Genomic DNA, 11945 nt, shown 5'->3' on the forward strand with positions numbered 1-11945 from the left:
GTTTATCTGGAAATCGTAGAATACGCACTTCAGTAAATTTTACCGAAGTTCTCGTAATAATTTGACAGGTGAAATTTCCGAGTATTTAGCATATTTCAACGAATTTCGGAAATAATTCATGAGTATCTCGGTAAAATATTACCGAAAATTTCATTAAAGTTTGACAGGATTCTAATTGTTGGTTTAACGGAATCTAGGTATTTTTATGTTTTAGGGAACATCCATAAATGACATAGCTTTTTTTTAGGTTTCCCAGGGAATCCCAGGTGGGAACAAACCAACATGTTTTCTATCCAGCTTTTTAAGCACCATAATGGCGGTCGCTATAATGCGTGTTCGTAATATGCGAACCTCTCTGCTTACGTCAGATTTGCGATTTCTGAAAAATTGGCAACACAAATGTGCCAGATATATTTTTTCTTTTGATAAATTGTATGAAGACTTCAAACTGACGTAAGCAGAGTTGTCAAAAGGGTGGGTAATTTATTACGAACTTTGACTATAGCGTCCGCCATTATGGCGCGTAAAAAGCTGGATATGTTTGTTGGTGAAAATATTTTGTTGTTCCTAGGCATTTCACGATACCAGTTGGAGCCGATAAATTTCGGTTTCAGCTGTCACGGTAATATTTATTTTAAATGATAAATTTATTCAGGAATTTATTTAGTTTTACAGGAACCACGCATTCCTTTGGATTTTGTTTTTCCAATTCAACTTTATTTGAAGCATTATGTGAATGATAAGCTAATATGTGTATTGCGGTGGAAAGAAAGTCTGAGGATAGATATTCAGAGATGCGAGAGCTACCTACTCAGATTTGCTCTTTACTTGTCAGGTTTCCTCTCACTGTCTCGCCCCTCGCGAAAATCACAATCAGATTTGGGCAAACAACAGAGTGTTGACTGTACTTATTTCAAAGCTACTCCGTGAATGTTTTATGTATTATATGTATAATGACCTACCTAGAATTTCGTTATTCATCCAAACATGAATCTATAAATTATGCTCCTTTTTGGCAATTTAAGGTACATAAGGGTAGTCCTGTGCGCCGCCACGCCGCGCCGCCGCCGCCGACACTTTTACGCACGCCGCCGCCGCCGATGATTTGGAGAAAAGTTTTACCGCGCCGATAATGATTGTGTATGCTGGATTTTTTCCTGGTTATAGAAATACCGCAAATCACAGCCGATAAGGGAACACTCGTATAGGTGTTAGGCATTGCGGAATTTGGAAATTCTCAATACCCCTTCACCCCTACGTTATGCAATTTTGCATGGTGGCCTCACGCCGTGTAACACATAAATGATCAGACTTTAGTCTTTTTTATCGAATAAAATCAAAAATATCAATGTCATAAGTTTATATGTTTATCTTTATTTTTTATTTTCATGCAAACGTGGGAGCAGTCCGAAAATGTTCAAAAAATTTATGAAAATGACTGGTGGTTTTTTATTAATTATTTGGTAGTTTTCAGACTAGTTTTCTTTAGAATACAAAGTTTGTTTGGAGATCAATATGCGGGAATCACTGAAAATTTTACGCAATTATTCAATGATCATTTGCGTAAGTTAAATGATTATGTTGCGCTGAAACAGACATTTTTGTAGATAGTTTTTTCGTCAACATTTTCAAACACGACTATACTTTTTGCTGATTTCTTGTTAATTTTTTTTTCTCTGTGCGGACTCATCACTGCGACCAGAGACATTTGATCCATCGTGACATTGCCCAGGTGTTTTCTGTACACCGCACTTCAAATTATTGGCAGTAAATGTACGCTTTTCATTTATATCCGTGCTTGTGTGAGATAGTTTACCCTTTCGTTTAAAGCTTACTGCTCTACTATAAGGAGCCTCTTACTATCATACCAATTTTGCCAAGTGTGACTACACCTAACGTTCCTCTCTGGCCATTATGTCAAGATGAAGAAGCCTTATCGAAACCTCGTTCCTCGTGCCAATATCGCCAATTACAATTCCCTGAAGAGGATTAATATTCCTGAGAACAGTTTTAATGTAAGAAAGACTTATTTTGTCAAGAGGGAGAAGTCTTAACGAAACCTCGTTGCTCCTACCAACACCGCGTCTCAATCACAATTACCCGAGGAGGACTTAATGCTTCACCTCTGGTCAGTTTTATCCCAAAAGTCGCAATAGAAAATGAAGAATCTGTGGAGTTTACCGAAGAATTTTATTCGATTGAAAAGAGTTTCCCATTTTTTCAGTTATTCCAGGGGTAACCTAACAAAATATATGAAAGTTAAAAACGACTCTTTAACGTAAGATTTATCGAATTTTCCAAAAGTAGGTCTACGGTGAATCGAAATCAACATATCAAAAAACTATCTATCTTTTTTCCTAAATTGAACGTCTCTGGGAACAGTATTCCATGTAATTTTGACGTTGGACTAACGTCTATATCGAAGTTAGGCACCTGAATTTGAAAATCTAGTAATTCAACCAGGGAAAACCAGGAAAAAGTGGTCAGGTTTTGATCGCTTATATATCAGTCATTTCTTTTCATAATTTCGAGGTTTTGGCATCAACCGATCAGAAATTCTTTTACGGTTGAATTTATGTAACAAAAATAACCTATTGTTCGAGATACACTATTGAAAAATTGATAAATCACATCGATTGTCTAAATCATACCGAGCAACCAATCACCACCTCTCTTCACAAGCACAGTCGACACTAACGGATACAACCGATCTGAATTTGTAAACAGTCTCGCAGCTTTCAACCAATAACGAGCTCGCTTTCGGTAGCGGCAACAGGTGTTTCAACACCATTTTAAAATGCTTCTTTTATCATTTCCACTGAACAGATTCTAAACAGGAATGGCTTGATTGATAGGGGAAATATTGCGCAAGATTGTCATATACTAATTTAAATATGTTTTCGATACTTAACTAGCTAAAAGTTGTGTTAAAAGTCGTGCACATTAAACCAATCACAAGCTCGCTTCCCCTTTGCTCGCGAATTGATTTTTGCTTTGGGCTATATAATAACCTGCGTCGTCTCATAGTAGTCATCAGTCAACAAGTGGAAGGCCACTAGAACGGTCTTGAATAATCAGCAGCGGTGGCTGATTCCAGTGGCGAAACTGAGCTGCAGCAGAACCAGAGCGGTGGTATCAGGCAGCAGCGGCGGAGGTAGTGGGCAGCTGCATTTCTTCATTCTGTTCGATAGCTAGAGCTGTTGCGTGTGTATGGCTAGCTATAGCGTGTGTAAGATATAGCATGTGTAGCATATTATGGCTATAGCGTGTATATCTTCAGCGTGTGTACGGATAATTATAGCGTATGTGTGGATAGCTGCTGCGTGTGTAATGATTACTTATGGCGTATGTATGGATAGTAATAGCACATGGTTGGATAGCTTATGCGTGTTTATAGATAGTTGTATCGGATGTATGGATAGGAATAGCGTGTGTATGGATAACTTTAGCATGTTTGTATAAAAAACTATAGCTACAGCGTGTGTATGAATAGTTTTAACGTGTGTATAGATAGTTATAGCATGTGTGTGGATAACTATAGCGGGTGTTTATCGAAGATTATTATTGTCATTAAAAATATTAAAACGTCTTAACGAACACAGTTGTGAATTTGATTTTACAGCAGCGATTTTAACTTCTTCAGCCAGTCTTTAGTCATCGAGAAAAAATTACTGCCTATGAATGATCAACACTTATTTACTAAAAATTTCATTTAGATCAAAACAGGTTCTTTTGGGTGTCATAAATTATTGGTAAAAAGAGTTGCAAGTTTTCTCAAAAAGCATTCATTAAATTTTCATTTTTGATTCTCGGTCCGCGGTTTTGATTTTGTTTCTCGCACACAGAGAAAGAAACAAACTTGTCGCTATCGTGAAAAATAACAAAACAATTAGAAATGCTTTAAATCACAATTGAAGAAGTTAAGGTATTTTCCTATCACTCGCCAAAACCTTGATAACAACTACCGAAAAACGTGTAATTGAGCTCTTGCTGTATTAAGTTATTGAAATAAACGTATTTTTTGTTTAAATACATGAAGTTATATGCTGGGCTGGAGCTAACCGAGCATGAGTTTTATCAATTTAATGTCAAACAATTTTTAAATTTAAAATTTTCGTTTGAATCGTTCTGGGCTCCAATTTCAGATAGTTTCGTTAAGTTTGCTTTTTGCTTAGATAGGAAAATTTTACCAATTCGCTCAATTAAATGATTGTCTTGCTGGTGCAGCTACGAACAAAGGTTTGATTCGAATATGTATGAAATGACAGCGATTAAGTAAAAGATATCCATTCTTTTAGTAGGGTAGGAAACATATTCTAAGCAGCTTTAGGAACCGCCTGTGTATTCAGACGAAATACTCGAAATGTGCTGAGTGAAACTCAAACAGTAGTATATCAATCTGCTCTCTATCGTTTCCTCTGTCAGAACTTGTTTTCGGATTGTAAAACTAAGTTAGCAAACTTTGACAATCATCAATCAAAGTTACCAATCGAGGGACACTATTCCAATCACCCCGAACCTATTTTAAGCAGTTTCCATCTGTTTTGCAGGCGTTTTTTTTTTCAGCACCTGAAGTGGTTCCTGAATGGCTGCAATATAGGTCGATTTGTTTCAATTGCAATTGTTCACAGATTTCTTTGTGATTAACGGTATTTCTTTTATTCGTAAGACAGCTAGACAATCAAAGTTTTCGTTTCAATCATTGAAATTGTCGATAGTGGTCGAAATGCAGGAGTTTGAGGCCTGTTTTCTTCGACTGATTAAACTAGGTGCTACTGCTTAAGCCGTTCCCTACCCTATATATTATTATTTATAACGTTTTAACGTCTCAGCATTCAGAAATGCACTAGATAAAATTGCAGCAAATACTAGAGTTGCAATTCTCTCTATTATTTGTTTTAATGGAAAATAAGAATACCGTAGTCCAACGTCATGCGGTCGTGTCTTGAATACCACCAATACCATTTTTTTGTTGTGGGCTCGTTGATGATTTTTTTTTGGGTTTTACACTTGTTTGTACTTTCTCTGCTTGGTTTATTATTTAATCTTACCAATTTTATTTCTATTTTTGACATTCTTACAACTCTGACGCATACATTTTTATTTATACATGTTCAATTAAAAAAATCGAACAAGAGAGTACAAAAGCACACATTATGCGCGATATTTTATAAGTGGTATTTAGTGTCACGCCGATACACGCCGCCGCCGCCGCCGCTGATAAAAGCTAACGGCGTCACGCCGGCGCGCCGATCGCCGCCGAGGTAAAATGTTTTTTCTACGCCGCCGCCGCCGATGATATGTTCGGCGCACAGGTCTACATAAGGGTGTTCAGAATTTGAATCACAAACCATGATTATTTCGAGCAAACAAAAATTGGGCTATTTTGATGTGAAAAGTCTGGAATTATATTGACTCTTCCAAGCCAATCTCATGATATTTTATCTATAATTTAAACCATAGCCTTTTAGTAAAATAAACAAAGAAATAAGCAAAAGTACTTTTGTTACTGGATGCTTCATTGTGCATAACACTAGAAAAAAAAAGATGGGTGACTTATTTCGAAATTGAAAATATCCATTATTACGTTGAAAATGTTTTATTACAAACCTGTTGAAGCTTACATGCTAGATCGTATGCTATTAAAAAAACAGTTGCTGATAATAAAATAAACTGTCCACTTTTCACTCCCAGTTTAGGTACTGACCCCATGGAATCTTCCCGCCTGCAGCAATAGCTGACTTTTCCGATCCCCCCCGCTTGGCAGCTTGCAGCCGTTCGGCCAGGTCTCGAACCGGGTATATCTTGGGCAAGTGCGGCAGGCTCGGTTTGATGGCGTAGTTCAAATACAACGTGGACATCTTAATGTGGGCGTACTTCGAGCGTGCCAGAAACCGATCAACGGTTGCCTTCAGCACGGTGTATATATTGCGTATCTCCGGCGGAAGGGTTTTGGCAACTAGAAAAAAGAAATACTGATAAGTTATCATTTATAAAATTGAAGGAAGGAAAACGAAAACCTTTAGAGTACTCATTCAAATCGAACATGTAGTTGTAATAGTTCAGTTGGAGGTACAGATCCGACTCGGAGTACTGTTGCACTAGCAAGCCCTTCTGGCAGTGCAAACAGTGAGGATTGTTTTTGCTGGCCACCTGCAAGAAAGAAATTAATTTGGTTAGAACAGTTCTACAGTGTTTTTTTAACGTTTCCAATCCCACCTGAGAGTACAGTCGGGTGTTTCGATTACAAATCGGATTATCGCAGATCATCCAGCGCTGATAGAATCGTTTCACATCCGCGCGAATTGCCAGCGTTAGTTCGTTGACGATTGCCGGCAGGTATTGCTGCGGAAGCACCGTGCAGTTCTCGTTGGAGCATTTTTCAAAAACTGACTTTTGGCGGCCGGCTTCCCGCCGGAATCCACTGGCGACGGGATTTTTTGTGTTGCACGTCACACATGTGAATTCGAACCGATGACACATGCGATACTTCTGTGTGATCGATTTCTGCACAGCTTCGCCATCCGCATGCTCGCGATCACCGTCCCTCGCCACCCCAAGATTCTGGAAGCGTTTCGGATCCAAGCCGAGACAGAGAGCCAATCGGCAGGCATCCGTTCCTTCCAGGGGTTCACAAATACGAAAGATAACTGGGAAAATTTGCTGCGACAAATAGTACTCGACATCCGGCTTCAGTTTGTCTTTATTGGCCGGATCTTTCAGCTCATCGATGTGATAGGCGCGTTTCATAGCCGCAGCCGATGTTCCGTCCTCACAGATTATATAGCCCACGACGTCGCCCCGCTTGAAGTGGCGATTTCGCTGTTTGTTCATCCGCATGGCAACTGCCACATGGGGCAGTTGCGAAGCATCCGCATACTCGTTCAGCGGTCTCGTTAGTTGTTTGGTTATTTCCAGCAGTGAAAGATACGTCGAACCGGCTAGCAGATCATCCTTCATTTTTTCCAGTTTTATATGGATGTTTTCAATTCTCTCATCCATCGGTTTGTCGGAAAGAATTTCGTTTAGCACAAAGTTACCGGCTATGACGGCCAGTTTGGACCAATCGCGGCGAACGATGTCCAAACCTTTCAGCTCTTGGGTGCACTTGTACTCATCACCCACTTTCGAAATCGAAACGGCGGCGTATTTTTTCTTCTTCAACAACAAAAGATATTTGTAGATTCCGTCAACGTCCAACTCGAGACACTTGTAGGTTTTGTTCACAATCTGCTTGATGGTGGAACCGATCTTAAACACCTGCTCGTAGTCGATGCTGTTGGTGTTGATCATGATACTGTCCGTGTCACCGTAGATGACCTGATAGTTCATTTTCTCCACGATGCTCTTGGTGCACATTAGAATTTCTCGACCCTTTTGGGTGATCAAGGCTGCCATGTGCTGGGCGTAGAAGCGCGAGCGCGTGTATCCCAAACAACCGTACAGTGAATTGGCCGTTAGCTTTAGCGCCATTTGACGGATGTTGTACTGCATTTTCAGTTCCGGTTCAAGTGAGGGGTTTTTCATCAATTGTTTTACCGCCTTGCGGCTCTCGACAAGTTTGCGAATCTGTCGCGGTAGAATTCCCATTTCTTCGGTTTGCAGTACCGTGGCCGTTCCCTCCTCGTCTCCTTCGGCCGGTGGAAGCACCGTCGTGAAGCAAATGTTGTACTCCTGAATGATACTTGGATAGAGCGAGTTGAAATCCATCAGCAGGATAAACTTATCGTAGAAACCCTTAATCGGATCCAGCACCAGCCCACCCGAGTAGGCGGCTTTGCTTTTTGGCTTGCGACGCTCGGTATCGCCCTCGCCCTGAGTGAGACCCGCCGGTCCCACTTTGACCGCCTTATCGGGAAGAATATAATCCTTTTCGTTGAAGGCATGCAGCAGGAGAAATTCATTCCGCTCGGCCCGTCCGCCGTGCAGCGTGCGGTTCATCAGATTGCCAGCAATCTGGGTAATCTGAAGTGCCAGCGGAAGGACGTTCAGCTCGCACAGTAACCGCATCGTGTAAAAGTTGTCCTGCATCGTTAAACCGATCAGCTGTTTTAAATCGGCAGTATTTTCGAACATCCCGGGAATATCGTCCAGCAGGATGTCCTTTCGCTCACCATCTTGAATTTTGAGCACCTCCACGCAAAGTGTGTTCAAATCGTACGAACGAGACTTTATCAGTTCCTCAGCGGACGTTTTCACATCGCAAATCATGCGCCCCACAAAGAAATCGTCCACCCGCTTCGAGGAAGGTGTCTTCATCTTGAGCCGTCCAATGCGAGCCCAGTTCTGGATCTTGATCGCCATCAGTCGTTGGCAAATTAAGTCCAGCTGGAAATCGTACGCATCATGGGTGACGATCAGATCCGGATCTATGTTTCCGTACACTCCCAGAAACCAGTTAAGCAGCGTGCGCTCATTCTCGCACTTTGTCGCTTTCGTACCCAGTTTGGGATCGTTCGGGTTGAAATCATACGGCCAGCTAACTCCGGTAGGGCGTGCAACCCCGCAAAAATATCGCACGAAGGGCGGATTTGGTGGTGGCTTATTCAGCGCAAATCGATCATGAACCAGAATCGAAAGCATCGATATTTCGTTAGTTCCTTTGTTGAGGATGCTGCGAACATTTATTGAGCAAATTACAAGCGGAGGCACCGCAGCGGAATTGTTCTGTACAACACTGATGCAGCCAATGTCCGGTACGATGAACTCCGCCTTACAGTGGCTTGCCGGACTGGGAGCTTTTTTGAAGTTCTTCAGCTCCATCCAGCAGGGACCTCGTACCTTACGCTCCAGAAGAAACTGCTCCACGATGTTAGTGTTAGTTCCAAAAATATGCGCAATGGTGCGATATTTACGGTCCAACGGAGGTGGGGGAAGTTTGGCACTATACCGTACCTCCAGATACTCACTCTGAGTTGGAATCTGCAGGCCGCTCATCCCGCTCGTATAGGCAAAGTTCTTGGTGACGACTTTCGTTTTGTACTTCGTAACCTTAAGCCGATTGCTGATGTCATTGCAAAATTCGTTATACACATCCAACATGCTAACAGGCTTTTCCGTTTCCACACCACTGCGAAGGTCCAGTTCCTTTTCCCGGGCCAACATGTACAAGCAACGGTCCACATTCTGCACGTGAACACACACGGATTGAAATTCGTTCGGTTTCTTCCCGGTCGCCATTTTACCGCAAATATAAATTTCCCCCTGACACTTGGCCGGATCCGTCCAGGCATCCCAAAACCAGAATCGCATCGTCTGTTCGCTATCTTCACTTGAAGCGACGGTTCCTTCCGGCATGCCCGTGTCAATTTCCGCCAGCAGATCGTCATCCAACTCGGTTGCGCAAATGTTCTCCCACCCACTGAGCAACTTTTCCGGCTCTGCTTGGCTTACGTCCGGTGGCTTCTGCTCGGCAGGACTTGCCGGACGTTTTTGGGTCGGTTGACTGTTAACTTCGGTCAAGTCGAAATCATCATCCAGCAGAAAAGCTGAATCAATCTGAGTTAAATCCGTCTCCACTGGGGAAGGTTCGCTTTTAATTTCCACTGAATCTTTTGCTGTCGGTGTTTCTACAACCGTAGTTTCCTGTTTGACGGTAACCGTCTTGGGCTTTTCCTTCTGCCTGTTATCCGAAGAACTTTGCTTTAGAACTCGGTCCAGCATTTCTTCATCGCTGTCGTGTTCCTCTACTTTTTCCGTTGCTCTAATATTTTTGCTAAAATTCTCCATATATTTGCGCATTTCTTCATCCTTATCGACCGGTTTCGGCTTCGACTTCGGAATCATTTTCATGGGGCGAATTTCCTTCACTTGCTCGGTGCCACTTGGGCCAGCCCCGGGTTCCGATTTAATTTCCCCTAGAATGTCCGCTAGGACGTCATCGTCGGAAATTTTCACCTTCGATTCGCGTTCCTTGTTGAAGTAGTTTTTAAGGCTTTTTCGACCGGCTACGGGTGTCGATTCCTCCCGTGCCCGTTTTTTGCCTTTTTTACTTTTCTCCTTTGTTCGACTGGCCGGTTGTTCCTCCAGTTCATCTTCGTCGAAAACTTCGCGACCATTTTCCACGTACCCGTATCCGGCTCCATCTAAAATTCAAATTTTATTAGTTTTCATTATTTTATATTCAAACAATACTAATTACCGTCGTCATCAACGAAATCCTCCCGGGCGCGCTCGTTTACAATCCGTGCGTACTCGCTTTCGTCCACCTCATCGTACACGTTCTTCACCTCATCCACTTCGTACTTATGTTTGACACCGGCCGCTTTAAGATTCTTCAGTCTTTCCAAGGCCGCAAAGCGGCCGTGCTTATCGATCCGGCGACGTTTGCTTCGCTGTTCCGAACCTGCGGTTGAAAATTATACCTAGAAGAGCTCGAATTACCAATCCTACAATACTTACCCGGTGATTCACTCATTGTAAATGTTTCTTCACACTACTTTCCACCATATAAAAAATGAAGCAATTGCAATTATACACACATTAAGCCGCAGAAATCACGAGCGATCCGGAATCTACCCGACCCAGAGTAGCAATGGGCAAGATCGATCCGATTTTTGCAAAATCGATCTTTTCTAGTCGATTTATCGATTTTTTGAATCGATTTCTCTGCGCGCGATCTTCTGCTGAATCGATCCTTTGGATGGCAAGATCGTTTTTTTCGCCTGAAAAATAAATGCGTGCAAAACGGATTGAAAACAATAGTGATTGCCTTTTTTGTTGCTAACGTAATCTGCGGCCGAATTCCGAGAGCACTTTTCTTTGAAGAGAAGAAAATTTCTTTATTGATAGTATACGAAATTTGTTTCTTCTCTCCGAAGAAGTGTGTGCTCGGAATTCGGACACTGATCTGAAAAATGTGTCAATTTTTTACCGGGATGTCCATAGTTGAAGAATGGGCTAAAATTCAATAGACATGAAACCGAGAAAAACGCATTTCAAATGTTTTTGTTGGTTCAAACAATTGTCTACGTCCATGATAACTTTTTTCATGAGTATGTCACACCCCCATATCCAGCATATCCAGCTTTTCACGAACGGTAATGGCGTATAGTGCACGCAGCCCATTTTGACGTTTTCTGTAGGTCAGGAAGCTGGATAACCTTGTCGTCGAGTTGAGAAAGAACAATCCGCAGCCAAATTAAGTCCCTCCAGTATTTTTAACGCAGTAACCATTTTTTGCCTTTGTAAACGCGACATCAATAGACAAACCCGTATGAAATTTGGCTAATACGCATGCGTTGTGAAATATATCAAGGATTAGGGGTGGGTGAAACGGCTCTTACGCAAGAGCGGCTCTAAACCGACTCATGGTTCACAATGATTCACGAGCGTTGACAGTTCGTGTTGTCTCAGTAAACTTCGGGTTCGCGCGAACCAAACAGTTCTGGTGCGCCCAAAGAACCGTGGTTCTTTTTCGTGAGCCGTTCGTTCTTTCGCTCTTTCCTAAGAACCGGTTCATATGAACGGCTCTTGAGCCGTTCGCCCATCCCTAGCGAGGATGAAAAGAACGACGAGACAAGTTTGCACCTCGAACTGAATATAAATTACCAGACCACAAGACCGTCTCGAAAGTTTGACATATATTGTATACAATCATTACTATCTGATTGGTGTACATTGGGGTGGCAATGGAAATTGACTTTGACAGTTTTATTTAGTAGTGTTCAAAATTTCGCCTTCACGAACAGTTAGCAAAATTTCGATTTTTTGGATAACACCCGACCTCGACGTTTTATATATTTCTAATAACCAGTTCACATGATGTAATATCGCCCATCTTGATTTCAAATCCCATACTCCAAATTTTCCGTGAAAACTAGATGTATGTATGTTTCAAGATACGCGATATCACGTGATATCTGCTATAGTGTGAACAAGGCATAAGACATTTGGCACAAAAAAAACTATTACAAACTGTGCTTTTCTTCATAAGTCGAGAAAGT

General features: G+C 41.8%; 1 protein-coding gene across 1 annotated transcript; it reads right to left on the reverse strand.

Annotated features, from left to right (window-relative positions):
- Window positions 1–5590: 5590 nt before the first annotated feature.
- Window positions 5591–10538, reverse strand: LOC129727392 (DNA polymerase alpha catalytic subunit). The gene is made up of 5 exons (XM_055685213.1): window positions 10402–10538; window positions 10142–10345; window positions 6220–10085; window positions 6021–6153; window positions 5591–5959 (listed from the first exon to the last, which is right to left on the reverse strand). The coding sequence occupies exons 1-5, from the start codon at window positions 10415–10417 to the stop codon at window positions 5685–5687; spliced, it is 4494 nt and encodes a 1497-aa protein (XP_055541188.1). The 5' UTR covers window positions 10418–10538; the 3' UTR covers window positions 5591–5684.
- Window positions 10539–11945: the final 1407 nt, after the last annotated feature.

The sequence above is a fragment of the Wyeomyia smithii genome, chromosome 3 (genome assembly GCF_029784165.1).
Source record: "Wyeomyia smithii strain HCP4-BCI-WySm-NY-G18 chromosome 3, ASM2978416v1, whole genome shotgun sequence".
NCBI classification, from domain to species: Eukaryota; Metazoa; Arthropoda; class Insecta; order Diptera; family Culicidae; genus Wyeomyia; species Wyeomyia smithii.

Bases quoted from the DNA above. Each gene is read 5' to 3' on its own strand.
- LOC129727392 (XM_055685213.1), bottom strand. The intron at 10,086-10,141 runs GTAATTAGTATT...TTTGAATTTTAG, and splicing joins GGATTTCGTTGATGACGACG to ATGGAGCCGGATACGGGTAC. The intron at 6,154-6,219 runs GTGGGATTGGAA...TCTTTCTTGCAG, and splicing joins ACACCCGACTGTACTCTCAG to GTGGCCAGCAAAAACAATCC.